At 40.0% G+C, this 27,800-nt stretch overlaps 1 protein-coding gene across 6 annotated transcripts; it reads right to left on the bottom strand.

The window, feature by feature from the left end:
• Positions 1–79: 79 nt before the first annotated feature.
• LOC121296859 (CAP-Gly domain-containing linker protein 1-like) lies at positions 80–27,715 on the bottom strand. Of its 6 annotated transcripts, XM_041222726.1 has the most exons (19): positions 27,208–27,715; positions 24,272–24,988; positions 23,205–23,262; positions 22,941–23,024; positions 22,580–22,736; positions 22,151–22,316; positions 21,553–21,768; positions 17,640–20,294; positions 16,562–16,678; positions 13,663–13,769; positions 11,096–11,216; positions 7,515–7,567; positions 6,160–6,180; positions 4,451–4,568; positions 3,750–3,909; positions 3,181–3,233; positions 2,830–2,838; positions 1,689–1,816; positions 80–1,473 (listed from the first exon to the last, which is right to left on the bottom strand). In XM_041222726.1, exons 2-19 carry the CDS (start codon positions 24,956–24,958, stop codon positions 1,236–1,238), a joined length of 5,148 nt encoding a protein of 1,715 aa, XP_041078660.1. In that variant the 5' UTR covers positions 24,959–24,988; positions 27,208–27,715; the 3' UTR covers positions 80–1,235. The 6 variants fall into 6 exon arrangements, with proteins under 6 accessions (XP_041078660.1, XP_041078659.1, XP_041078661.1 ...); XM_041222725.1 differs by lacking the exon at positions 27,208–27,715 and having other exon boundaries at positions 24,272–25,272; XM_041222727.1 differs by lacking the exon at positions 27,208–27,715 and having other exon boundaries at positions 2,830–2,835; positions 24,272–25,271.
• Between the last annotated feature and the right edge of the window lie 85 nt (positions 27,716–27,800).

The following is a 27,800-nucleotide window of genomic DNA, read 5'->3' as shown; positions in this document are numbered from 1 at the left end:
AGCTCAACCCTTCACAATCCTGACACCTCAGACCCACTAAACTAACACCGGCCCAAGGGATTCAGACATTAGGCAACCATTGAAGACAATGAGCATTTATTGAAGTAAATACAATCCGTACTGTGCTTGGATTAATACTGTCTTTACAATGTGCCTTTTCCCTGCAACAGTTCCTGTTCTATACATTTATTACAGAACCCAAACTTAAAACAGAACAAAAAAAAAAAATATATTCTTCATGACCTTGTGTCATCATTTTCAGAAAAATACAACACGTATGTACAGTTAGCTAGGGCTATTCCCCCCTCCATGTATATATTTTACAGTAATGGATTATACTATTATGATCCACACCTTTACATATGCTAAACATTCAAAATAAAAAATAATTACATACAGATAATTAATTCAACCGTGTTACTATTCCTCCAGGATAATAATAATAATATGCCTTGATAATTGAAAAACTTTAATATATTGGCTATTACAGAAGCCAAGAATTTAAAAAGGAGACAATGCAGTACAAAGTGTGCAGTGCAATAGGGTGTTCAACTCAAAACCCCGTAGCGAGGCTTGACCAGGACTATGTTAGTACTTTATGCAATTTGATTTTCTTGAACTATTATTATTTTTGCAGATGTTCAAGCCACATGCATTTTACATACATTACACCAACGCCACAGAATTACCCCAGTGTTGTAATGTACCAACTGCTTACTGATAATCAAAATACATTTTTTAAAAAGTAGCGTGCTAGTTTCTATAGCACAAAAACAAAGAAAAGCCAGAAACTTACATATCCATTCACTAAATAATTTAAAAAGAGTCAATAAGGATGAGTTCTTCCTTGTTTTTATTATTATTATTATTATTATTATTATTATTATTATTATTATTATTATATTTTTCATCCTTAAAACGTACTGCAATGTTTCAGCTTCAACAGGAATGACTTCTTTGAAAGTGTAACATTGAGATGATGAATGAAGAGCTCAAAACCACCAAGCAGGTGGTGATACAGACAGAGTTTACTGCGGGGTGTTGTCTGTGACGGTTTAGACGACCAAGAAAGAGCTCGTCCTGGGGCCTGCGAACCCCCCCCTCCCCCCGCCCCCCAAAAAAAAGAAAAAAAGATCTCCATATTAATTTGTGTATCTTCTTGCACGTTCCAATGCTAATCAACCGGTCCAATTATATCTGTGAACTTAGAAGTATGCCTCTAATGGCTGACGGCACTAGAAGGTCTCGTCATCGTTGCAGCTGTTGGTCAAGTGTCCGAACACCTCGCAGATATCACAGTAGGGGCGCTCGTCCCTCCGGCTGCCGTGGTAAGCGGTGTGCGGTGGAGTTCCTGGCATCTGCGCCTGCGTGGGGCAGTCCTCCGTGTCGTGGAGGTCGAAGCAATCGCAGATATCACAGAAGAGACGAGGGGCAGGTTTCTTCTTCTTCTTCTTCTCCTGGGTTTCACTGAAACTAGAAAACAAAACCAACAGGCTCACCAGGCAAACTAGCATTCCGCACAATACCGTGGCAATTTATTAAAATAATACATCACAAATGTGCTTATATGGACTCAAACCTGTGTGTGTTCTCAGACAAATGTGCTTATATGGACTCAAAACAGGATACACACATCTGGATCAAGCACTCTGACAGCACCCTGATCAGGAACACAAGCGAGCCTCTACCTGTCGTAGTTGTCCAGTTCACTGGCAGTATTGCCATTGAGAGACGCTTCTGCCATTGTCTGCATTTTGCTCTTCAGCTCTTCGTTTTTCCTCTGCAGATCTATAATCACTGAATTGAGGAAGTCAAGCTGGGAAAGGAGAAGACGGGCGTTACGGCATGTGCATGTGGCAGTACTTTTTTCAACTTTAATCAAAGGATTAGAAAATGTGTAACTTTCAACACATGCTGCATTAGTGAAGACAGAGCCCCTCTTGTGAATGTGTCTACCTTGTTGCTTAAACAGTTGGTGTGTTAAATTGTGACTTGCAGACAGATTTTTCCAATTAATGTTCCTTTTCAAGATACACACACATATACATATATAACATATATATATATATATATATATATATATATATATATATATATATATATATTAGTGTGTATAGATTTTTTAATACTGCATCTACTTATTCCTTATTTATTTATTTTTTACTGTATTTACGATACTGTCCTAATTTATAATCAGCACAGCACAGGTTTCACAAAAGAGATACGGCATCATTAAACATTATTGGTTATGTCAATCAGTTTTCTGCTCAGCGGCAGGTGAAATACAGAAAACAAGTCATGCAGCTTTGGAACCCAACACCACTATCACCAACTGGTAAGCACCTTAAAATCACAGGCATCTGTTAAACACTGAACACTGTAATCTGGTATATACCAATTAAGAATCTGAATTAAAAACCAACTATATGCAAACCTTCTAGTAAGACGTCTGGTTTTGTTACATTAAACCGAGATGACTCTGAACTTCACCTCCTTGTCTTTATACAAAGAGGGGTAAGTATGCTGCATACTGTTTCACCTGCCATCACAGCACATTACTCACTGTGATCTTTGTTTCAAACTGTTGAGAGCGCAGCAGTTTCCAATCACAGGCAGCTTCTAACCGCTAAAGGTGTTAATGATATGCGTGTGTAGGGTTTTGAAAAGACTGGAGTAATGCAACACAGGACAGGTAACACGACTGGAAATGAAAGCCCAGTTTGAAATGTAGGATAAGCATCCGTTCACATAGAGATTCTTAATTGGTAGCCAGCCAGCAGGTGAATAAACAACACGTGGGAGCAGAAGGGATAAGAAGCTGGAACAAACCATATCCTGCTTGAAGGGAAGAATTGCCAACATCGAGGGGGGAAAGGAAGGAGGAAGAAATAAGAGGTGTTTAGTGCAGAAGGAATTTAAAACAGCAATATATACAGTGTCTGTAAACTACAGTGAGGAGCGACTATGGAACTTCAGGAGGAAGAGTAAGGGTTGTTGTTTTGTTTGTGTGTTTTACTAAGAATACAGTATGTGCATTATCCTCATTTAAAGAAGAATTAAAAGGAAACTATATATGCATGCTACTATTTTTGGATCAAAAGTGTACATTGCATTAATTTTTTATCTTTTTTTTTTACACTAGAAGCTTTCTTAAAATATATTTCTAAGTGAATTACATACTTGGCTCTCTGCAGAGTCCTTGTCTTCTCTTAGCTGTTCAAGATCAGCATCTCCTATAAAGAAACAGGAACACAGAAGCATGAAATCTCAATACCGTACAACCAGCTTTCTTGCATGCATGCTGCATTCAGTGCAAATAACTTCAATATGATGTTCTGATGGACCTTATGAGAGGTAACCACCGCTTCTGAAGAATGACCCAGGGTTGGATTTTTAAAAACAAAACTAAATAAAATCACAAATATATACATTTAAAAAATATGTCATAAAAAAATAAAAAAAAACAACTTAAGGGATGTTCGCTTTAGCGAGTTGATGAAGTGAAATCTGCTGCAAACCTATTTTTGTCTGCGTTTTTCAGACCTAACCTTGATCTCCAGCTCCCATGTTGATGCAGCATTTCACATTGTCCCTTGGGGATTTTCTCTGATGCTTTACCCGAATCAAACCCGTTTCTGATCAAGTCGGTTCTAAATATAGCCCTTCTCTCCTTCTCCCAATGCATGTGAAGTACATGTAGGATAATATTTGCTGGTTGCACTGTGTATTTTTTTATTGAACGTGTGTACCCGATGAGCCGGTGTTGTTCTCCCTCTTGTTCTCGTTTTCAGCGAGTTTCTCCTCCAGATTCTGCACCTTCTCTTGCAGTTTGGCTTTGTCGTTTTCCAGGGACTGCACTGCAGACTGCAGTGTCTTAGTCTTGGCATTCTCTCCTCGCAACACTGTAATCTGTAAAGTTAAGACACTCTTCTCAATAAAAAAAAAGTCAAACATGAACGTACAATTCAATTGCCTGATCTTATGAAATAATTTTCTTTTTTTTCCATGTTTAAAATGTCACACCTAGAATTGTTTTCCAACACTCCAGTGAATAAGAAGTATTTATAACAGGGAGAAACTGATGCAATTAAATGAATGGAATGGGGAGCAGATGATGGAATCAGTGTTTCACCAATGGTACTATTCATGAAGCAATGGAGATGGTGATGCTGCAGCTGGTCCAGTTCTGCACACAGTACGTAGCAACATTCTAATGTAAACCAACTTGTTAAAGGAAAATAACTATGTAATGGGATTTGATTGCTACTTCAATGCATGTTTCCTTCAGAGGCTACTATAAAATCATTCATAATTTAAGTTCAGCATTAGCAGACGGCAGTTGGTGTTGTGCAATAAGAAACAGCGAGTCCTGTATCTAGATGGGTGGTATTTGAACATGTTTGTTGTGTTTTTGTTAGACTGTTGTAGTGGGAAGGACTGGTCCAGTTACCTCATTTCTGAGCTTCTCCAATTCTTTGTCCTTTTCTGAGATCAAGGCACTGGTTTTTTGGATGGATTTCTCTAAGGAAGCCTTTTCCTCATTGGATCCTTTCTTTAATAAAGACTCTCTGCAGAAAAACAAAGTCCCTCAGAAAAAAAAAAAATCAGCCACTGTAACACTCCGAATCCACTGTACTCCGACTCCTTAATAAATGGTGGTGTACTTCAGAACTGACTGACGAATGTGGCCTTGCCTTCTACCAGCACAGTGGTGTCATGAAGGACGAAGCATAGACATAAGGGTTTTGGTAGGAAAAAAAACAGCAGTATTGGGATCTAGATAGAAACGACAGCCTTCAGAAGTGGTGAAGTTAGTAACTCATGTATGGGGACTGCAAGCACTAGTGGGATATTAGTAGAGGTTGTATTGCGGTTCATTCACTCATGTGTGATCACCTAACCTACGTATGAATCAGTAAAAGAAATGTGATCCTTGCAATTGAGATTCAGATAATGGGCATTTTCAAAGGGAAACTATGCTTGGGAATCTTGTGACTGGTATGTTGCCACTACACTAATTGCAAGCATGAAGGCCAAATGCTTTTGAACCTTACAAGGGACATTTTTACATTGTGTCAACTAGACCGCTCAGTTGCAATAAAAACACAAATTAGACATGCCACTGTTCGCAGGAACACTACATGAGCAGGCAACACATACACATTGCAAAGTTCAAACAGAAAAGCTGTTGTCATGTAAAACACTGTCTGCTTTCACTGCACTGCCATCATTCAGATACCCCACTGTGCCAAATTGTACAGAAGTTCTTCACGATGAACACGTTTTGTTTATATTACTTATATAGTATCAAATTATTAGTAACATGCAAAGGTCATAAAATTCATCATATGTCATCATGCAACCGTTCCGTCACAGTAGCAGCTGTCCTCTAACTGTTTGCCCTAATTTAACGTTGTGCACTGTAGCTATTTCTAAACTTTGTGCACTATTAAAACAAAGATATTTACATGAGATTACAGACATGGGCAATTGACTGCATTCTATTTATAAGCCTGGCAAAAAGAAAACTGTCTGACTTCACAGTAAAAGCTCACTGTTCAGTTACACCTACTTGAAAATATTTGAAACCGACTTTATTAAATTGCTAGAGGCTAGTCTCTGCAGCTTCTAACTAACAGAGTGATCCTGACTATAGCACAATGCCTGGTGCTTGTGTAAAGCTAATATATAATGATTTTTCAGGCAGATGATTTCCCCCTAAATATAGTTTGTCAATTAGATGGCTGATATGTTTGATTTGTGCAAACTGCAGAATACCTAAAAGCAAACAGAAAGAAAAGAAATGAAACCCTTTTTCTAAAGCACACAGAAGTATATGAATGCTGGTAATCACGCTGGTGCGAGAGGTAGGTAAAGCCATGCAAAGAATCTGGGAACCCCAGGAATCGTTTTATATATTCATTAGTGTCAAACACTACTTTGTATTGATATAGTTGATTTAATGTCTTCTATCTGATTTCAGGGAATATTTGAGCCAGAATGTATTTTACGGTGGCCCTTCAAAATCAGGGAGTCTCAAATGTATTACTGTAATCAAAAAGAATTTTAAAATGGACAATCGTTACATTTTTCCCAGATTCTTCCCCCATATCATGAAGCTTATCAAATTATAAAACAGACCAATAATGGAGCAGGTACCTTAAAGTATTATTGGGCAAGCTTTAGAAAATGCAAGATAACAAGAAGCACACGTTAGAAACATGACGGGATCTACGTTTGCATTAAGATGTTCTTGTAAAAAAATTGCTGGAATATTTTACAACAAGCAAGACACTGTGTAAAGAAAGGTTGCAGCCAAAAGTATATGTACAACAGTTTTAAGTTTGAAAAAAATAAAAATAATAGTAGTCGTTATTTATAACGTGGATAGACTTTCTTCAGTCTTACCATTAAAGACAGACAGATATAGCAGGAGGAGCAAGATTAGGAGAGGGAAAAAGAAGAGTGCAATGAGAAGGACTGGAAGTACAGTACCACGAGGTCAAAGTCAGTAAAAAGTTAGCCATACAGAAAGTTTGGGTTAACACCTATAATCACTACAACAACCACGGCATTACACTACATGGGACAGGTAAAGTAGAAATTGCTTTGAGGAAACAATTTCTAAATACTGTACATATTTTCACTCTAACAACACTATATGCGAAATCTACCATTTGAAAAATAATGTGTCTTTGTTGAATTCCTGGGGAGTGCTGCTTTGTTTTTCTTGTCAGTTATTGAAATAATGCTCGGGGCTACAGGAATGAGTGAGACTCAAAGCTGGCACGTTGCATAGCCAATGGGACATTTCAAATCCATGCGTTTTAGTTGAATTGCTAATTGAATACTGTAGCCAGAGGCTGTAAAGATTTCAGTACTGCGTCGTGAAAACTTCCAACAGTGACGTCTCACTTCAAATGACCGTTTAAAACTGATTTTAAATAGCATATGCATAGGTATCTTCATAGACAATGTGTTTATTTTCTTCTTTCAGGATGGAATAAAATAATGAAGCCAAGGAAACAAAAAAAAAGGAGGGATGTGAGGTTAATGGAGCACTTTATACAAAAAAAAGGTGTGATTTTATTTGACAAATTCGCATAAAAAAAAAAAATTAAAAAAACCCTCTTCAGGAATGGAAACACAACTAATATTTTACTGATCTTTTGAATACTTTATGAATTTGATTTTTTCCTCCTGTACTTTAACACCCTGAGCTAAACGCACTTTACTTCTATAAAATTGCAGAAATGCTGCCAGTGTTTCTTGCTTATCCGAAATCTTCATATCAAATGTTAACAAAATAGTGCATTAAAAAGTGCAGATGCAATCACAGCATACATCAGGGTCAACATTTCCACATCTTTATATGTAGCTTTCATTTGCTACTATGTCAGAATCTTTTGCATAAAGAAATCTGAAGACACAAATTGAAGTGCCATTATCCTGGTTATTACATATAATTACAGGCATTGTAATTACCCTAGTTGATGCTCACAGACTCCTCTTACCTCTTTTTCATTTCTAATAGCTGGTTATTAAGGGCAGACCGCTCTTCTTCAAGCTAAGAAAGATGAGAAACGAGAAAACACAAAACAGCATTTTAAACCTGCCAAGGAAAAGGCTGTGCAACGTGCTTCAATGACAGACTCAATGTAATTAATTACAGAATGATTCTTTGAATTTGCTCCTGAAAGCACCTGCAATGGCAGGTACCATTTCCAGTGTGTTTTTTTTCTGTTTCATTTCAAACACAGGGCTGATCTACACTGCTCTTATTACTGACTGGAAGAAGCTCAAGTCACTATGCGTTCCCTATTGTTCGTCACAGGCATGACGATTACAGATCAGATTTACCCTGTAATTATGCATTTATCAAAACAGTCCTTGGCTACAGATTTGGTATTAAATTTTTTTTTTTAAAAAGCATCTTAAATACTAAAACTCCCTAAACCTCGCACTGTGTATTTGCACATAAGGTGCCACTGACAACAAAAAAAAAAGTTTACAGTACCAGTCAAAAGTTTGAGTACATCTGCCTGAAACCAGGTTTTTCATGATTATCTATGCTTTTAACTGTATAAACTTGTCTATAAACACTTCATATTTCATTACATGCCAGGTGTACTTATATAAGCTGATAATCATAAGTGAATTGCATTCAAAAATTTAATTTTTAAATGAAAATGTAAATCTTGTCATTTTCAATGAAATGGTCACCCAAAGCAAGGGGATTTCAGTCTGAAGCCCAAATCAGTTAAAAGTCTGAAATGTGTATAACACGGTGTTAGAACACTGGCCTAAGTATAAAAGTGTCTTTGTTAGATGTTCTCTGAGTTAACTAGCATGTTACCTAATTAACCTTTTGTCACCAGTTACCGTTAACAGGTGAGGGTCCATGATTACTATAAATATAGGTAGCATAGGCACAAGTTTGTCATTCCTGAATGCAAGGGAGCAGAAATGGCAAAATACACTCAGTTAAGCAAAGAAAAGACTGTAATTACTTTAAGAAATGAATGTCAATCTATAAGACAAATCACAAGAACTTTACATGTGTCTGTAACTGCTGTGGCAAAAGACCATCAAACGATTTGAAGAAACTGGCACTGACGAGGACCGAAAAAGGTCAGGCAGGCCAAGGGTGACCTCAGAACAAGTTCATTCAAGTCTGCGAAACCGGCGATTAACTGCTCCTGAAATACAAGCTCAGCTAAATGCTACTAGAAGTACAGATGTTTCAACATCAACTGTTCAGAGGAGATTGCGTGAAGCTGGCCTAACTGGAAGAATTGCTGCAAAGAAACCATTGTTAAGAGTGCAGAATAAGAGGAAGAGACTTGCCTGGGCCAAAAAACACAGAAACTGGATGTTTGAGGAGTGGAAGTCGGTCTTATGGACCGATGAGTCAAAATGTGAAATATTTGGGTCCAACTGCCGAGTATTTGTAAGACGCAGAGAGGGTGAGCGCATGAGTTCTGCATGTGTGGTTCTCACTGTCAAGCATGGAGGAGGCAGTGTCATGGTCTGGGGTTGCTTTGCTGGTGACAGAGTTGGTGATCTTTACCAAGTCCATGGCAAGCTCAACCAGCACGGCTATCATAGCATACTTCACAGGCATGCCATTCCATCAGAATTACGGCTAGTTGGGCAGTCCTTCATTCTTCAGCAAGATAATGACCCGAAACACACCTCAAAGTTGTGCAAGAACTACCTGGCGAAAACGGAAAGTGAAGGACAACTCAATCTAATGACCTGGCCTGTCTGTCTCCAGACCTCAATCCCATAGAACTTGTACAGGACGAACTGGACAGAAGAGTCAAAGCAAAGCTACCCACAAGTGCCCTATATCTCTGGGAATTGCTGCAGAAGAGCTGGGAAGAAATGTCGGGAGATTTCCTGCTGAAACTTGTTAACCGAATGCCTCGTGTTTGTGAGGCTGTATTAAGGCAAAGGGTGGTATTTTGAGGAATCCAAGATTTACAGACAATTTTCAATTTTCTTGAACATTGCTTTGATACTCCTTATGTTTTGTATATTGTAACATGTGTTTTCATTTTCAAGTATTTACAGAAACGTATACAACATTAAACATTGTCAACTATGGAAAAAAAACCTAGTTTCCAGCAAGTGTACTCAAAATTTTGACTGGTGCTGTATATCAATTATAATATTCCTTCTATTTTTACACACATCTGGTACCTGAAAGGACGCAGTTTCAAATGTGTTGTTGCTTTGCTCGACCTCACAATGTTCACATAGGAAGTAATGGAAGTGGCAAACACCTCAGCTGTGTATTTAAATCCTCAGCCCACACGCAGCAACACTTTGCCCTCTGATGCCCTCTGCCCTTTCATTCAGTATTAATCAAAACGTTTCTTTTTTGATATGCCGTGTAAATGATCATGCAGGATATGCTTTGTTATAGAAATCTCATTTCCTAGCAGCTTCTCATTTCATCTCAATGAACTCCCTAATGGGAGCTTGAAGTGCTGCTTCAATGTTATTCTAAGGACCTGTAAAGAATTCACTTTGGGAATCTCAGAAGTTCCTGTTTTCTAAAACATCTGGATTCTTGCCCGATTAAAAGAAGGGACTCTGATGACTGGAATGCTTTGGGACGGTTCCAGCTTAATACTCTTAGAAATCAATGCAATCTAACTTAGCGAGTGAAATCAAAACATTTCATATAACATCTCATAATTCTCTGAGCTTACAAGAGCCCTGCATGTGCTAGCATATGTTCATACAATCCAGGTACTTGGTTACACAGATGGTTTGTTTGAATACAGAAAAGGACACCATGACATGAAAACTGGAGTATTGTAGGAGCCACTGCTGGATACTGAACATTGCCAGTGGACTGGGGCTGTAGAAATGTGGGACAGGTGTCCTTCTAAACCACACAAGCATTTCCCAGCCCGCCCCCGAACAGGGTAGACATGCACAGTCACTCACAGCACAATAAGGCTGAACTCCCCTACTTTCATCAAATGTGGCAGTTTCTGTGCCATCTGTGCAGCTGGCACACCAGCGGCAGTCACTCGAATGTTATCCAATGCACTGTGATTCTTTATTAGTGTTCCCTTATTTGCTCTGGCTCGTGCAGGATAGAGGTGGAAAACGATATGCATCCGATCAAGTTCAAACTAAACCTGAATTGAAGTCAACACCACACAAAGATACTTTTAAATGAGCTAAACAGAGATGGATCTTAAAATCACTACCCAAAAATTGGATTTGTGGTCTTAATATTGGGTCAAAAAATAACTTCAATCTAAATTATTAAAAAAGATGCATAAACAGTAACAAAAGCAAAATATTAAAGTTTATTAATTAGGCTGCAGACTACAAACCTATACACACAAACTGTACTGTAAAATGTTTCCAGTTCTTTACAGTCAGATGCATTGATTTAAATAATGTGTGTACCTAGTTGCTGACTGTCCTTGTAAACATCTACACACACACACACACAAGTCCACAAAGGGATTTGAATGGTTTAGAAAACACACACCACTCACATCTATATTGTGTTACCCGTGGTCCCTACACTGTACTGTACATAATCTCCAGGCTGAAGCACGCGTACCTTCTGATGGCTGCTGACTTCCTCTCGGCTTGAGCCCAGCTCCGCAGACAGCTTCACGTTCTCCTCTTGCAGTGCTGAGAGACGCTGGGACTTCTGAGACACTTCCAGCTTTAGCTCCTCGCTGGAAAGACAAGAGAGGCCACAGTTACTATAGAAACCAGCCCTGCCCAGCCAAGGAAAAGACAGGGGAGATGATCGGCATCACAGCTGGGGAAGAAAACAGCTGCACATTGTATCTAGGTCAACATATGCAAATCTAATGTTAAATGTAATCTTTTCAAGACACGTTAACATTACTATCTTAGAAAGCGAAAGAGAGCGGAATTGTGAATATAGACGCTATGAACTGAAATGGAGGTTCCCAGGTTAATATGAAATGTTGAGAGTTGAATAACAGTGTCCATAGGGCACACCAGAGCTCACTGCATGCGTGACTCTCAAATTCCCTTTCATAAAGCCGATAGTCACACCTTTAGATGAGATTGAAAGGAAAGAAAAGCTAGCCCACAGTTTAAAAAGCATCAAACTCACGGGGCAAGGAAATGAAAAAGATAAAAAGGTACACAAACCATCAAAAAACATGAAGGGAGTTGGTAAATCCTGCAAGTATATTAAAGCAGGTTTGCTCTCTTGCTCAGTAAAATCATTTCTGGGAGACCACAACAGCCCAGAGCCAAATATGTAAGGTGTTTTTGTGCATGTGTATTCCTGCATGTGAGCGAACGCTGGGATCTCATATACTGCAATTCCACCTGCAATCCTTCACCAGGGGAGAAATCAGCTGCCTAAATTAACACTTATTCCTTTTAATTTAAATCTGCCCTTTAACACTGTCTAACAGCTTTTAAAATCACCCCTCCACAAAGCGAAACTAGTTCACCTAAACAAGTTTTCATCCAGGTGTAACTACTTATTCTATTTTTTTATTTCTCAGCACATGTACAAATCCTAGGCTGCAGTTCTGCCATTTAATGGTGTGGAGGCTGCATCTCAACAAGGTTCTGCATTGGCATAACATGCTTTTAATGAAGTCGAATGGGGCAAAGTGCATGCATGCATACGCAGAGCTGAAGTAGCAGAGAGGATTGGAGCTAGTTGGTTGTATGCGGTTGTGTGGTTGACCTCTGACTGATACACAAAACGTACACCAGCTGGCCTGAACGCAACAACACAACTCAGGCAATCAGACAAAAATTGCTGATGCACCAAGAATACAGGCAGAAAACTACTTAAAGTAGCCATCACACGTGTCTTATTTTTTGAATATTAAGCTTCTACATTGTGCTTTTCAACTTTCAGAATCTGAAAAGGCATAATTAGATTTACAGAATTCAACATGCCTGAAACATGCCGTGCTACTAAACTAACACCACGCTTACTAAAGCCCTAGAGAGAGAAACTGGTTCACATCCAAATCACACACAGATCTCTACTTCGTAATGAAGATACATCAAGCACCATAAAATCAGCAGCTGCTCTACTTGCTAAACTTGCTCAGGAAGGAAAAAAAAAAAAAAAAGCCACAACATTAAAGTAGAGTGTATTTTATGAACATGCTGCAGTTCTATAAATGCTCAGGGACACACCGCTGGGAAAAGTGCGAAGAGCATTTCTAAAAAGACTCAAAGTGCTTGTCTCATGACAGGCGTGTAAAGTAATTGAAAAGGCAGAAGAATGAATAACCAGAAGTATTTAAGCAGATGAATGCTTCAACATGCCTGCAGTAAAATAACATTTAAAAACTGCACATCGCTGCATCAGTGCTTTTTGCAAACTGTTTGCACAAACAGGGAGCACCTACTGTAGTGTGCAAATTTATTATAACACCCCATTGCTTCTGTAGATGTGATTTGTTGTGCGTATGAAATAAAACCGCTAACTAAAAATCTTGGAAAACTGTCAAAATAAGCAAATTAATGATTGTCTAATTGAACTGATGACTTTAACAAGCCACACATGCAATTCAATTGAAAATAGTTCTTGAGAAAAGGAACACATTTTAGCCCAGCGTAAGTGGATGAACCATCCAGCTACCGCAAGAGCAAAGCATCAACACCATCACAAAGCAACACCTTCTACAGCAGCTGCAATGCTCCTCTTACTGCACAGCAACACAGCCTCTTAAATGGGGCTCCCATTATAATCTTCTACTAGACAGCAAACGGTAATGCAAGCTGGCAGGATCTGGCATCACTGATGAGCAGGCTGCAGCACAGAGCATCATACTTTAATGGGTCTACTACCCAAACATTTGTACACAATACAAAATGGAATACAACAAAAAGGCAGTTTTCACTTCAAGTACTTCACCAGCGTGCACAAACTACATTCTGCCACAGCTGCTCCCTTGAATTTAATTAAGAAGCTGCTCTGCGAACATATGCATTATAAAAGTGTAGAATATATCAACTTACCACAGTACAATTATATACACCGTAAAATAAAGTTTTTGCTCAAAAGAGCAAACTTACCAACTTTAAATATACCTTTGTCGAGGGACAGTGTGTTTGAAAATAAACAGTTTAGGAACTGTTAGGAATTTTAGAAATAGGAAGCATTGCACTTACATTTCCTTGCGGAGGTCGTCTATCCTCTTGCTCTCTGATCCGCGTTGCTCTTTCGACAGATTAAGCTCCTCTTGAAACCTTGAGTTCTGTTGTTTTAATGCATCAAGCTAAAAACAAGAGGGATAAACACAGTATCACTGATCACATGGAACCCGTTAGCATATGACAAATCTAAACGATGGTTCAGTACAACCATTAGTGGATTTTTAAAAGCAAAAAATTGAGCTTTAATTGTACAATTGCCACAAACGCTTTTTTTTTCTTGAACAGTTCTCGTATGATTGGGAGCAGGTGATCTGTGCAAATGTTGTTGTTTTCATTATTGTAAGAGGTAAAACAAGATTTCTGTACAAATACGCTGAAACTGGGATTTACCTTTTAAACAAAAGTGGTCAACGAGGACCAGTGGATGGTTAATATAAGTTTACTGTGTCACAATAAACAATCAGTACGTCATCCAATTGCTTAACATTACACAACTTCAAACATTTCAGAAACACTTATTTTAATTACACAAGTTACAAAGTATGAAGCTCCTGAAAAAAATCCATAATATAAGAGGATTTAAAAAAAATCTTAGCATGCTACTGTCGGCCTTAATAGAGTCATCTTAAAGTACAGAGTCTATTTTTGAATTTCGTTAATATTTAACGACCAGAACTTCAGTTAGAAAATGTTTATGCCTGGTTGACTTGCCCCAAGTTACAGCAGAGGATTTAAAACAGGTTTAAAATCGAAACTATTTTCAAACAGCTGAGGGCCAATAAATCAATCCATATTTGCTTGTACTGAAACTGATCTGGAATCAGAACCTGACTGACATTTGGAAGACATTTAGAAACACTGGTCGAATCGTTCGCCATTTCATTTCTCAGGGTTATTGTACCATTTCTACACCCCCCACCCCCGAGTCTTTTATTGAGGATGTGGATTAACACTGCCGCTGCACATTAATATCAACCAGTACAGCGTTCAGGGTTAAAACTGCTCGTTACGTTTTTATTGTGACCATTAATGTACTGAAGTACATCAACTGATCTACAGCAGCATATGAAAACATGATTGCGAATATTGTATTCACTACCAGCTTTATATATTTTAATCCAGCACACTTTTTTTGCATTATTTTAAAATGTTCTATTTCTTAAAAGCACAGTACCTTACAATGGGAGAGATGCAAGCTGGAATATCTTTGCTGCAAAGTTGTAATGTCCATTTCTCAAGTAAAGCAATGATATTATCAATAATACAAGAGCGCCCCAGATGAATTCCTTGTGCTGTACAAACCAGCGCTCAGGTCTCTGCTTTTTCACTCTCCTGAGAACGCAAGCACTCCTGCGCTGGTTTACATAGCTTCTGTTCAGTCCCCAGCTGATGAGAGTCAAGCTCGCCAATACTACTAGCAGCCTACAGACCCTGATCTCTCCCTCAGCCAATCAGCTGCCAGCATTAAGAACACTGCTGCCCACTTCAGCGATTACTTGGGGAGCAGTCAGGTTCCATTCCCATCAAAACACTGCTTTCCAATTATTACAGGATGCACAAATGCAGTAAGAAAATACACATGGACTCAGTTAAATCAGTAATTAACAGAACCCATGGATGATGTGTTCCAGACAATCCACAGATAGTCTTACAAGCATTTTCATTTTACAATTAGCAGCTACTGGCACAACTGCTTTTAAGCATTATATTTTAAATCTTATTATAGGTGGCAATTAAATGCATGAAAAATAATTATAAAAATGACAAAAATGACAACAAATGCTTATTTGACATTGCCTATGTCAGCACTGCTATACAGTTTATTTGCACAAACGTATTTAACCCTTTACTATAGCACCACAGAGCACAGCACTTTTTTTTTTTTTTTTTTTTTTTGCCCGAGCTCCGGTGTCCCTTAGTAAAACCAGGAATGGATCAAACTGTTATGTAATAGGAGCCTTATTTCTATCTCTGTTTGTCTTACTTCTAATCTCCAATCTGCTTCCCCAATTACATCACTGAAACCACCAGCTAGCTTGAAGCAAGCAAGAAGCACACTAAACGCATTTCATATACCTGACCTTTGACGGAGGCTAAAAATAATGAAGCAAGCCTTCGTTTAACGGCTCCTGTGAAAACGCACAGCCAGTAATCCTACAAATGCAATTCCCACTGTGAATAATTACCCCAGACTCTGCATTATTAACAGCAGCTACTTTAACTGTTATGCAAGCCTGAAGGAAAGCATCTGAAATTCTTTAATGCCCGAGTCCTCAAATTTGCATCAGTATGTACAGTAATACTATGCAACTGTATTTATTCATGTTTTGACATGAAGGCTGGTAGTAACCAAAAACGGTAGTAAACATATTGCAAAGTGTAATAGTGAAAGCATGGTAAAGCATAGGGAAGCATTGTAAAGAAAAGCAAGGTATGGTGACACTTGGTAAACCAGGGTAAATTTTGGTAAATGCACAGCACATCCATGGGAAAACTGTAAAAATACTGTGCAAAAATATATCAGGGTAATATTCTCTGCACACTGGCGTACTGATAAACATATATTTAAGGGTAATATTCACTACACACTGGCGTGCAGTTAAAGGATAATTCTGGTGTTGTATATCGTACACATTTTTTTGGCAGGCCCAGATTATCTTGGACTACCTTACTGCAAGAAAAGCGCTAATCAGGTTCTGTGAAACCAGCCGAAAGCAGATTAGACTCCTACAGCTTCTTAAATGAGCAGCCGCTCGAAATAAAAGCAAGTTTAAAAATGTTTAAGCTTCACATAACCAGGTTTTAAGTAGAGGTTTATTTTTCCATTCATTTTCAGCTTTCTACACTGTAGTTTCACGATGCCTTTGGCACTTCAGTGTTTCAATGTAACAAAGTCTCCAGGGGGGTTTCTCACCTCTTGCTGCAGTTTGTGGTTTGTTTGCTTGGTCTCCTCCAGCGAGGCCTGGGCGTCGTTCTTCTCCTTGGTTATCTGGTCCAGGGAGTGCAGAGCCTGATCAGCTGTTTTTGCAGCCTGCGTACAAAAGAAACGTCTCGTTAATAAAACACGTTCCCAAAAGAGCTTCCCCTCCATCACATTCAAAATTAAAAACGGTATGCAGAGCCCTCAAGACACTGGGAATTTCTCCAGGTTTTCTAAAGAAGAAGGTTTTTTTTTTTTTTTTTTTTTTTTTTTTTTTTAAAGAAGCCTTACATTAAATGATGAATATTGTATAGCTCATCATATTGTTATATTCTCACACAGAATTTGTTCCTGTATAAAAAAGTATTCTCTTTGGAACTAGCCTAGGTTTTGCAAGCACGGATTAATCACATGATGAATTATGAACCAGGGAAAACTAGATTCAGGTTAATGCAACGCCTTTGAAAAACAATTGGTGTTTGTTACTGTAGTTCATTCCTAGCAGACAGACGCAGCTAGTATGCACAAAAGGTACTGCTTACTTCAAATATGCTATTTACATTACATAGCAATGAAAAACCAGAGGATTAAAATAATGATGACCAAAAACATACACAATCCCATTAAAGGTTATTTAATGGGCTTTTTATTACGCTACAGATGTCTGCTGGGGCAATGAACCCATCAGAAACTGTGGATAAAAAAAAATATCCTGTGGGCTGAAAATATTGTTTAAATCCATTCTCATAAAAAGGAAAAACAATGCTAATGTATACTAATAAATATCTTTGTTTCTGCTCATGAAATCTTCTTTTATCCACAAACATTTTCAACTGATATCATTAATAACATGTTAATAGAAATCACACAGATGAAGAAGGTAACATTGTGTTTCTGTCCTGAATTATGGTGGTAATTAGCCCACTGTGATCTAGGCATTTCATAAAATTAATCTGCAGAAGAGTAAAAGCACCAGTGTAGTCGCAGTTAGTAAAACAAATCATGCAGAGAAAGATCAGAACCTCAAAGCCATTTCATGTTAGTGGGTCAGTTGGTAGCGGTTACCGAATACCTTTGAAATAGCACTTTTGTGAAGAGCCTCAAGTTCTGTTAATTTCATGGTCCCTTCCCTCTTCTCTCTGAGCAGGGTCTCTCTCTCGGTCTTCATTTCTTCCAGCCTGCTTGCGAACTCTCCTTTCTCCTGTGCAGTGACAGCAGATTGCTCGCACGAGATCTTGTAAATCAGCTCCAGCTGTTTCTTGTCCTTGAGAAGCTCCTGGTTTTCGGAGAGCAGTTTCGTATGAGCTGCCTGAAGGTCTTCTTTCTCCTGCTGGCTGCTACAGAGTGCTTCCAGCTTCCTTAGGAGGCTGAACTCTGAGGCCTGCAGCCCAGCCTTTTCCTTAGCCAAAGCCTCCACTTCATGCTTCAGCTCCTCAATCTTGGAAGCCAGACCGTCCCTCTCAGCCACAAGGTCTTGTTTCTCATCCCCACTGCGCTTTAGCTGGGACTCCAAGTCTTCTTTTCCTTTAATCAAGGCTTCTTTCTCACTGCTCACATCACTCAGCCTGGCTGAAATTTCTTCTTTGTCCTTGGTGGTAGTTGCGGCTTCTTCACACAAGTCCTTGTGCGTCTGCTCCAATTGCTTCTTCTCGTTGAGAAGCTCCTGATTCTTGGACAGTAGTTTTGCATGAGCAGCCTTCAGGTCCTCCTTCTCCTGCATCAGCTTGGTGCAATCAGAGTCAGTTGCCTCTTGACTGCTGCGTAGGGCATCCAAGTCTTTCAAGAGGCTAGACTCCGAAGCATGCAGCTCAGCATTCTCTTGAGACAAAGCTTCAGCCTCTTTCTGCAGCTCCTCAATCTTGGACACCAGCCCATCCTTCTCAGCCAGCAGACTTTGTTTCTCATCAGCACTGTGCTTCTGTTGGGACTCCAGTTCTTCCTTCTCTTTAAGAATGGACTCTTTCTTCAACAGCAGGTCTTTATACTGAACAGCAAGATCATCTTTCTCCTTCTGCAACGACTGCACTTTATCCCTAAGCTCCAACTGCTGGGCAGTGAGGAAATCCTTTTCCATTTGAGCAGCATCCCTTTCGAGAGTCAGCTCACCCTGCACGTGACTGGCTGCTGCTTCTAGTTTTTGACACTTCTCTTCCAGGTCCACCTTCTCTTTCACAAGGGATTCTTTTTCTATGCATTCCTTCTGAAGCTGTGCTTTTAGTTCGTCTTTTTCCCGCTGGAGGGAAACATGCGCCGATTCAACAGCCTCCTTACCTTGCTGAAGCTGGTCCAAGAGGGAAGACAGGCTGACTTTCGCTGCTCGCAGGTCGGCATTTTCTTGGGCCGACTTTTCTAGTTCCCCTTTTAAACTCTCAACATTGACTGCAAGCTGGTCCCTCTCGAGAGCCAAGCCTGCCTTCTCCGAGAGCTCCTTCTCATGCTTCTCAGTCAGATCTGCTCTTTCCTTCATGAAGGAATCCTTTTCAGACTCAATTTTGGATTCCAGGGCTTTCTTTTTTTCCAGCAGTGCCTGGAACCTGTTCTCGAGTTCAACCCACTTTTGATGGAGAGCCTCTTTCTCTCTTCCGAAGGCTTCTTTCTCCTGCCGGAACTTCTCTTGAGTGGTGTCTGCCTCCTCACCCAACAGGCGGAGCTTCTCTGAAGTCTCCTCCCTCTCTCTCAGAAGCTCCTCTTTCTCAGCACACACCCTCCTCTGAGCTGCAAGCAGGTCTTCTTTTTCCTGGAGCAGATGAACCCGCTCTGAATCCGTCACCTCCCTACTGGTCTTAATTTCTTCCAGGAGTTTAGCCAGGCTTTCTTTGGAGGCTAGGAGTTCAGCAGTATCTCGGACCGACTTGTCCAGGTCCTTCTTGACGCTGTTCAGTTGGCTCTGAAGCTCTTCTTTTTTGGCTGCTGAGGCATCTTTCTCCAAGACTGTCATCTGCAGATTTGAGTCAAGTTCTGCTTTGTCTTTCTCTAGTTTCTCTTTTTCTAAGAGCAGCTTGGAGTTTATTTGAGCCAGATGTTCCCTCTCTGTTTCTAAAGCACTGTGTTGACCTTTAAGCTCAGAATGTGCGACCTCCAGCACCTTCTTCTGGCCTTCCACTGCTTCCCTTTCCTCCACAAGCTTCTTGTGGTCTTGTGTTGCTTTTTCTTGAGTGCGTTTCAGCTCCTCAAGGATGTCATCCTTCTGTTTGGTGATCTCCTCATTTTCTGCCAACAGATTCTGCTTAGCCGTGTTCTCATGCTTAATCTCCTGTTGATATTTCAGAAGATCAACCTTTCTGGCCTCGATTGATTTCTGAAATTCCTCCACTTTGCTCATCAATTCCAGCTTGGTGGTCTGAAGGCTCTCTGTCTCCGCAGCTGACTTTTCAATCTCTGCTTTCAGATTCTCTACCTCCTGAGCAAGCTGCTCTTTATCTGATGTCAGAGCTCCCTTCTCTTGTTCTAGCTGCTGGTTTCTAGACTGAAGTTCCTCCTTTTCTTTGAGCACTCCTTCCTTTTCCACTCGCAGCTCTTCGCTTTGTGAGAGCAGGCTCTGGTGCTTCTTTTCCAGGTCGGAATATTTCATTTCCACATCCGATATTTTCTCCACGAGCAAGTCTCTTTCAGACCTGAGCTTCTCTCCTTCTAGCATGAACTTGTTTTTTTCGGAGTTCAACTCTCTCACGTCCTCTGTTAACTGCTCAACCACAGCTTTTGCGGATGCTAGCTCAGATGTTAGAGACTAAAGAAATAAAAAGTAATGGACGGGAGAGGAAGGTCAAACAAAGATGAAGTTAAGCAGAAAAATGAAAACAGGATGGGTTACAGTCACCGATGGCGCAAGCAAGCGCACACACACACCAAAGCAAGTAACTTATAACCGTAAGCAGAATCAATTCTAAAACCACCTGCACTTAGAGTAAGTAGCGGGGTTCCGAAAAATACAGCGTTTGACTTACACTTGTAACTTTCAACTGTTTCAAAATGGCTGCTCTAGTGCGCTGATAGTGTAAGAATTATTGCCTATATTGTCAAACAAGTAACACAGCAATAATGATCCATGATGTGGTACAGAACAGAAAAGCCAGAGCACTAGTTTTTTTTTTTTGTTGTTGTTTTTAAAAATCGCTTATCCTGCAGTGATTTAGAGAACAGATCTCGAACTCCAGTGCACTAAGTGGCTATTTTGAAAATACGTTTAAAAACAGACTTTAAAAGTTATTACATGTGTCAGGATGTTAACCATGAAAAGAAATGACAGGTGTGTTATTTAAACAGTTGTAGCAACACGTAGGGATGGGTAACGCTGTATTGTTCAGAACCCAGGGTGCTTTTTGTATATGCACCCATAACTAGCTACAAATTAAACTTTGTGTGTCAATGCATACAGTGAATCTAACAGCACAGCTAAATAAATGTTATCAGCTGGAATATATAACCAGAAATGATAGCCCCAGAAGGTATTCTAGCCAGTTAAATAAAAATAATCACTACAGAAAAAACTAAACACTAACAGTATTCATTCAATCATATCTCTATATAGCACTGTCCTGACACTTTCACTCCGATCAGTGAAGACCAATTACAATGTGGTTATGATTGCTTCTAACTAGTGCTGCACAAGCCCATTATTTGATTATTCAATTCAAGCACTTCCTCCACATGTGAGGGTGCTGACTGGTCTAATTTACCTCTCCAAGTGAAACCAGTGAAGAAACTATGGCATGGGTTTGTGTGGATTGCTGTTCTTCAGAGCCTAAGAAAAGCAGCAATTATCACAAGTCCAAGCAGCTGTTTCTTTAAGTGTTCACTTTGAATGGTGAATTAGTCTGATTAGCACCAATGACCCTCACCTGACTGTCAGCACCTGATTTCTATGGAGAGCTCAATCTGAACAATCAAATAAATCGGTTCGAGCAGCACTACATCTTAACCAAACAGGCTAAACTTCACTAAAAACGGGACTTCAGCGGATTGCGAATCAAAAGCGCACGACTTACCGCAGCTTGCTCCTTGTGCTGTTTGAGCTCAGCGATCACGGCCTCCATTTCGCCGATCCTCCCCTGCGCGCTCGCCAGCGCTTGATCACTCTGCTGTGCCTTCTGCTTCAGCTCGTCCACAAACTGCTTGTTCTGCACAGCCACTTCCGAGAGGGTCTTCTCATGAGTGGCCTGCAAGTCCTTGTTCTGGGCAATGCTCTTCTCGATTTTCTGTTCCTGTGGGGGAAACATGTAATGCAGCCCTTTTGTAACTCATCCACTAACAGGTAGGTAAAAAAAAAAAAAAGCACTGAAGTGACTACTTGTCTACTGCACTTAATGGTGCATCTCATAATAGCAATTCCAGGTGTAACTGCAATCAATATAACGGTATGGTGATTGCAATTAAGAAAACCAACTGTCCAGCCATTGGCAAAAATAACCAATATAATAATATATACGTACGCGCTTGGTACAGTATGAGCCTCAGGAGTCTACTCACTCATGCAGTGTCTATTTGCACCTTATACTGGGCACCGGAATAAGAACTCTGGTGGATACAGGTATAGGGCACTGGGTTAGACCTCACACGTCCTCTGCTGCTCTTCTATAATCTTACCATCTCTCCCAGTCTCTGCTGCATGGATTTCACCTCTGCCTGGTGATTCCTGCTCATCTCCAGCTGGATCTGCTCTGCTTTGCACGTCGCCTGCTTGAGGCTCTCCTCCATCTGGGCTGCTTTTTCATTGGCCTCTGACAGCTGGGTCTGCAGCTGCTCTAGCTTTCTAAAGCATGAAAACAAGACGCACTGATCAAAAGGTGTTGGATCAAAGCAAAGCAGGCAAACATGTAAATATTTAGGGGACTGTCTTTCTGAGCCAGAAGGGAGGAGTTTGAAATCCATCTATTAATGTGGACAGCATGGAATAAAGATTCCTCCCATACCCTACATCCCCTTAGGGATTGCGTTGACATGTTTTCTATTTAAAGGGCATTTGCTGTATACAGATCTTTTTTTTAATTTTTGCTGTAGCCCTTTCCTATGTACCTTTCCTTCTGATTAAGCTCGTCGTTCATTTTCGTGAGCTGGGCGGAGCTGTCCCCCGATGACCTCATCGTTTCGGTGATGTCACTCTCCAGTTTCGCCTTGTCTTTGGTCAGCTGTTCCGCTCTCTCCTCGCTGGACTTCATTTTCCTTTCCATTTCTAAAAAAAGAGAGAACACGAGAACATGCCGATGGAATGAAAAAAAAGGTTTTAGATATACCTTAAAATTAAAAATCTGCATAAAATATAAACTTTTCTGTTTACGTAGTCCAGTGTTTATAAGGAATCACCGATCATTTGCAATAAAGCAATTCAGAGTATCAGTAAACCCCGAGTGAAGACCAAGACAAAAGCAGTACCCACCTACAAGTTTAGTTTTCAAGGCCTCCACCTCCTTAGACAGGGACGAGCACTGCTCATCTTTTTCACTGAGTTTTTCAAGTGATGCTGAAAGAAAAAGGAAGTTCTGCAAATCTAGAATTACATTTCAGTGAAACGATTTCAGAAGCAAGACAACGTAAGCGTAAACTGTTTGGGTTGGGTTGTACTTTTTAAAAAGAAAGACTCCCAATACCGATCCACAGTACTGTACTAGCATACTAAACGAAACATACAAAACAAAATTACCTTGCATAGTCTGTTGGACTTTCTTGTGGTCTTCTGCTGTGCCATCAAGGTGCTGTTTCTATAAACAATACAAAAGGTTCAGAAGTAAATATCTGTGCTGTTTTCTCTGATGTAAAGCCAGTTAAAATCTCAACTAAAATTCCAGACAGTCGAGAGTCCTACAGAAGTTACAGAATCCACTCTCAAGAAGTATTCAATTATTTAAAACTGCCATATAGGGAACAGACTTACTTAATTTGAATGACTTGGTTCAATTTGTACAGTAAACAGCTTGGCTGAATGCATAAAAATAAATCTAGAAAGGAAACATCTCCACCTAGTGGTTTAACAGTATTTCTGTTTATAAAGGCTAGAATTAAATACATTTTTTTTTAAAAAAAACCAACATTTACATATATAGTACCGTTTGTGAGAGACACAAACCTGTAGAGTCAAAATAAATGGATAGCAATACACATTATTTCTTTTTATATAAGGACTTGCCAATACCATTTCAATGACCTCACTGTCGAATGTAAACAACGCCAATTTACTTACCAAAGTCTGCAGCTGCTGTTCCAAACAGGCCTTGTCCTGGCTCAATGCAGCCAGGCTCTGCTCGAGACTGAAAAGTTTCTCATCTTTTCCCTCAAGCTCTTTGGCAAAGTTATTAGCCTGATGTGTAATGGGTAGATCGAATGGAGGAAAATTGCAAAATGAAAAAAAAAAAAAAAAAAAAAAAAAAAAAAATGATAAAAAATACGTTTAAAAACAGAAACACAATGTAAACACAAAAATAACCAAATCAAAAATTGAATTAACATACAAGAACTGGACAGGAAAACAAAGATGGCAACACATGATGAGATGAAGGAACAAACCTTGCTGCCCTGAGAAACCACCAAGGATTGAGCCGCCTCCAGCTTTTCCTCCAGGCTCCTGATCAACACCATACCTTCCTCCTGTGCTTTCTTCAGCAAGTCCAGATCCTTCAGCTTGCCTTCCGCGGCCCTCACCTCCTGCTTCAGGGTCTCAATGACCTTTGTTTGCTCACTGACCTTTGCCTCAAACATCTCCAGCTCTTTTACCTTCTCTTCCGTGTTGTGCAGCTTGTTCAGGGCGTCTTCCATCTCCACCAGGTGCTGCTCCTCTATGTCCTCCAGATTGGTCTTGAGGTTCTCCACCAACTTCTCCTTCTCCTCGGTGACCTCCAACAGCTTGGTCTTCAGGACCTCGATCTCTTTGAAGCACACAGAGTTCTCCGCGACGTGCTTCGCTCTGATATTTTCAAGTTTCATTTTCTGGTCCTGCTTCAGCTTCTCCACAGTGCTCTTCAGCTCGACGAGCTCTGTGGCCTGCCCGCTGGCCCCTTTGCTGAAGGACATTTTGAGCTCTTCCATGGTTTGCTGGTGTAAAGCGCTGGCTGACTCCAGCTTCGAACGCCACAGTTCAATGACGTCCGAGTTCTCCTGTCTTGCCTGGTTTAGTTTGCTCTTCAAGGATTCGTTCTCTTTGGAGAGTTTCTCGCGGTCAGTCTGGAGCTGGGCCAGCTCCGCTTCACGTGCCTTCTCTGAACTTTCAAGTTTTTCTTTTAAGGCACGGAGTTCGATTTGGTGATCTTTGCTTACGGAGGAGAGCTGATCTCTCAAAGAGCTCAGTTCATCGAGCAGCGGAGCAGCTATGTCGGACTCGCCCGACCCCCTGGAAGCCTCCAGTCTGTGGCGGAGCTCAGACACCTCTCTCATTTGGGACTTCAGATCTCTCTCTAGCTCCATAATGCGGGACTTCTCCGATACAGTGGCTACCTACAGAACATTGTAATGTTTTTTTTTTTTGTTAGAGAAAAGATTTTTTTGGAAAGGGGTATACGCACTTAGGGTGTCAAAGTCATGTCCCAATGGGCCATCCCAGTTTAGCTTTTTGTTCCAAACAGGCCATGAACATGCATCCCTGCTATAAAACATTCAACAACTCAGACTGAAAACAATGCCACACAGAAGCCTTTGTATAAGTTCCCACAGGACTAGGATGGCTAAATCTAGAAGTTCAAGCACAGTCCTAGAGAAGGACTTGATATTTGAAGAGAAATTAAGTTAGAGAAATGAATTACAATATAAAATGGCAAGGCACTGAAACATCATAGATAAAAACAAACCCAATACTCTGATACAGTACCCCCACCAATCTGCTCAGACTTGTTAACTAGACACCACTGCAAGCAGGACTAAAAGAAGAGAGAGACTGAGACCTGGAGCTCAAATGAAGTCAAGGCTACAGAAAAGCAAGGAGTAAGCTGCTGGACAAAGGACAGAATCTGATGGGCAACTGGGGAGAGCGAAGCAGGTTCAAAGCAAGCGGCAAGGCACCAGGGATCAGTGGGAAACAGGCTCGAGCAGGCGGCTGCAATACAGTCACACCACAAGAATGTGCACCTCAGCCTGCTATGCAAAATTTGCAGACACTTGCGATTTATTTTTCTAATTTCAAACATATTGCACAGATAATGTATATGTGCAGATCTAGCACAAACATTACATTTATTTGTATTCCTTATTTTTTTTACCTAAAAAAGGGTATCAAATAACTGCACAGGTTATTTACCATATTCATTTACATACAGATGAAATATATCAATGGTTCACTTTGTCACCGATTGCTATGCACAAAGAGAATGTCAATGTCTAGATTCCTGCAGTCATTCAGTTAAGGATACCTGTATGTAGCTATTGTTTTATACAGCATTTTACTTCTTACACACAATGGCTGAAAACTTGTATGATAAGGATGTAGTTAACATTTCATTTATTGGTATCTGATACTAGATCCAGATCAGACACAATTTTGTTTAGAACCATGTAGTAACAAGATTAAGGTAAGTGGGTGGCTGTGACATCACGACTGAAGGAATGTGTTTGGTTTCATTTGCCATTTTCGATGGCCCGTTGGCGCTTGAGTTTGACACCCCTGTCGGAAAGTCTATAAAAGTAGTCTTGTTTTATTTCTTTATTTAAAAATAACCTAATACATGAATTCATAAATAAAATTTAAAAAAGATACAAAATCAAGTCAGACAGAAATTACGAAGCAGATAAGAGACCTACCACTGGTTCGAGCTCCTAGCTCTAACCTCTGCAGAGAACGCATTTTACAACTGAAACACAGAATTACACGAGCAAGTGCTTTGCTTTCATTTGGATGCGTTAGGAATACAGAACACCCATTCGGCTCTATAGCAGGCATCGCTAAACTGTTCCTTGACCTGTATCTTCTGCCTCAGCTTCTGAATTAAAATGGAGTCCTTTTTTGGTGTAACGAAGTTTATATTTAACTTCAATGCTCACCTTGAGCTCCTCTTTCAACTGATGCTATTAGGACAAGTACCCATCTTCTTGTAAGTTATTGGCACACAATTCAACTAAGGTTAGCAGCTCCCCTCAACAAGTACATTTTTATTACTCACTGATCTGAGGGACTACCTGAGCTGGGCCTTGAGTCAATTCATAAAGACACCTACACTGTTTCAAACATTTATTTTAGTTGAAAAGCAACATTAACATATACTATATATATATATATATATTTTTTTTTTTTTTTTTATTTCCATAGTCTTCCATTAAAATTTCCTCAACATATTCAAAATGTTTGTTTCTAAATTTTGGGGTAGCCACATTGGTCACAAGAATCCAAGCGAGTAATGTAGAAAGGGGACAGCTGTGAGAGTTCAGAAACACCCAGGTCATCATTTAAGCAGTAGATTTGCACAATCCACAATCAACTTGATGACTGGAGTCCCAGGTCAATCTTGAAAACCTACTACGAAAATGGAGAGCAGATCTACGTTACTCACAAAGGATGTTTTACGATCGTTTTAATATCAGATTTTATGCTGGCAAGCTTTCAAGACAGCACAGGGAGTCCCTTCCCCGTTCGAAAGAGGGTTTCGCCACAATCCACTTTCACCTGATGAAGGGGCTTCCTATGAGGACCTGCAAGATCACCAGATTTACAGAGCAAAATCCATTACCCTAGTGTCTTCTAACTCTCTCTGGAGTTTGTCAGCTTTGGTCTTTTCAAAGAGCAGGCTCTGTTCAAGCTCCTTAATGTGGGCATGCTCCAGTTTGGTCTGCGTCTGTTAGTAAAGAGGAAGAGGAAGAGAACACACCAGTGCCACCATCACATGCCAGCACGACAGGAGGCAGCGTGCAGGCCGCGTTGCCAGCGCCTTCCACACGGGAGGAGGAGAGGGGATGCAGTGGAGGAGCGAGTGAGATGGAGCGAGATGCTTTGGTTTGGCATAAGTGAGCAAATGGGATGATTGCAAGAAAGAAAAAAAGGAAAAACGGCAAAGGTGGAATCATGCAGTTAGTGATAGCACTTTACAAAGTGTCTGGAATTCCAACGTATATTATAAACCGATATTGCTATAGAATTCCAATGAAGTGATTGTTAATTCACAATAAATCCCGTTTACATATGAACAGCATTGTTATAACGCTTTAAATCATATGAACCGACACTTGCTGTAAAGTATTACCAAAACCTGAGTGAGTTTTAATTAGAATAGTAGGTAATATAAAAACACCATAAACCCTCACATTTATTAAAAAAAAAAAAAAA

The sequence above is a fragment of the Polyodon spathula genome, chromosome 22 (genome assembly GCF_017654505.1).
Source record: "Polyodon spathula isolate WHYD16114869_AA chromosome 22, ASM1765450v1, whole genome shotgun sequence".
NCBI classification, from domain to species: Eukaryota; Metazoa; Chordata; class Actinopteri; order Acipenseriformes; family Polyodontidae; genus Polyodon; species Polyodon spathula.
Note: the sequence above shows the minus strand (reverse complement) of the source record. Positions and strands in the feature narration are given on the sequence as shown.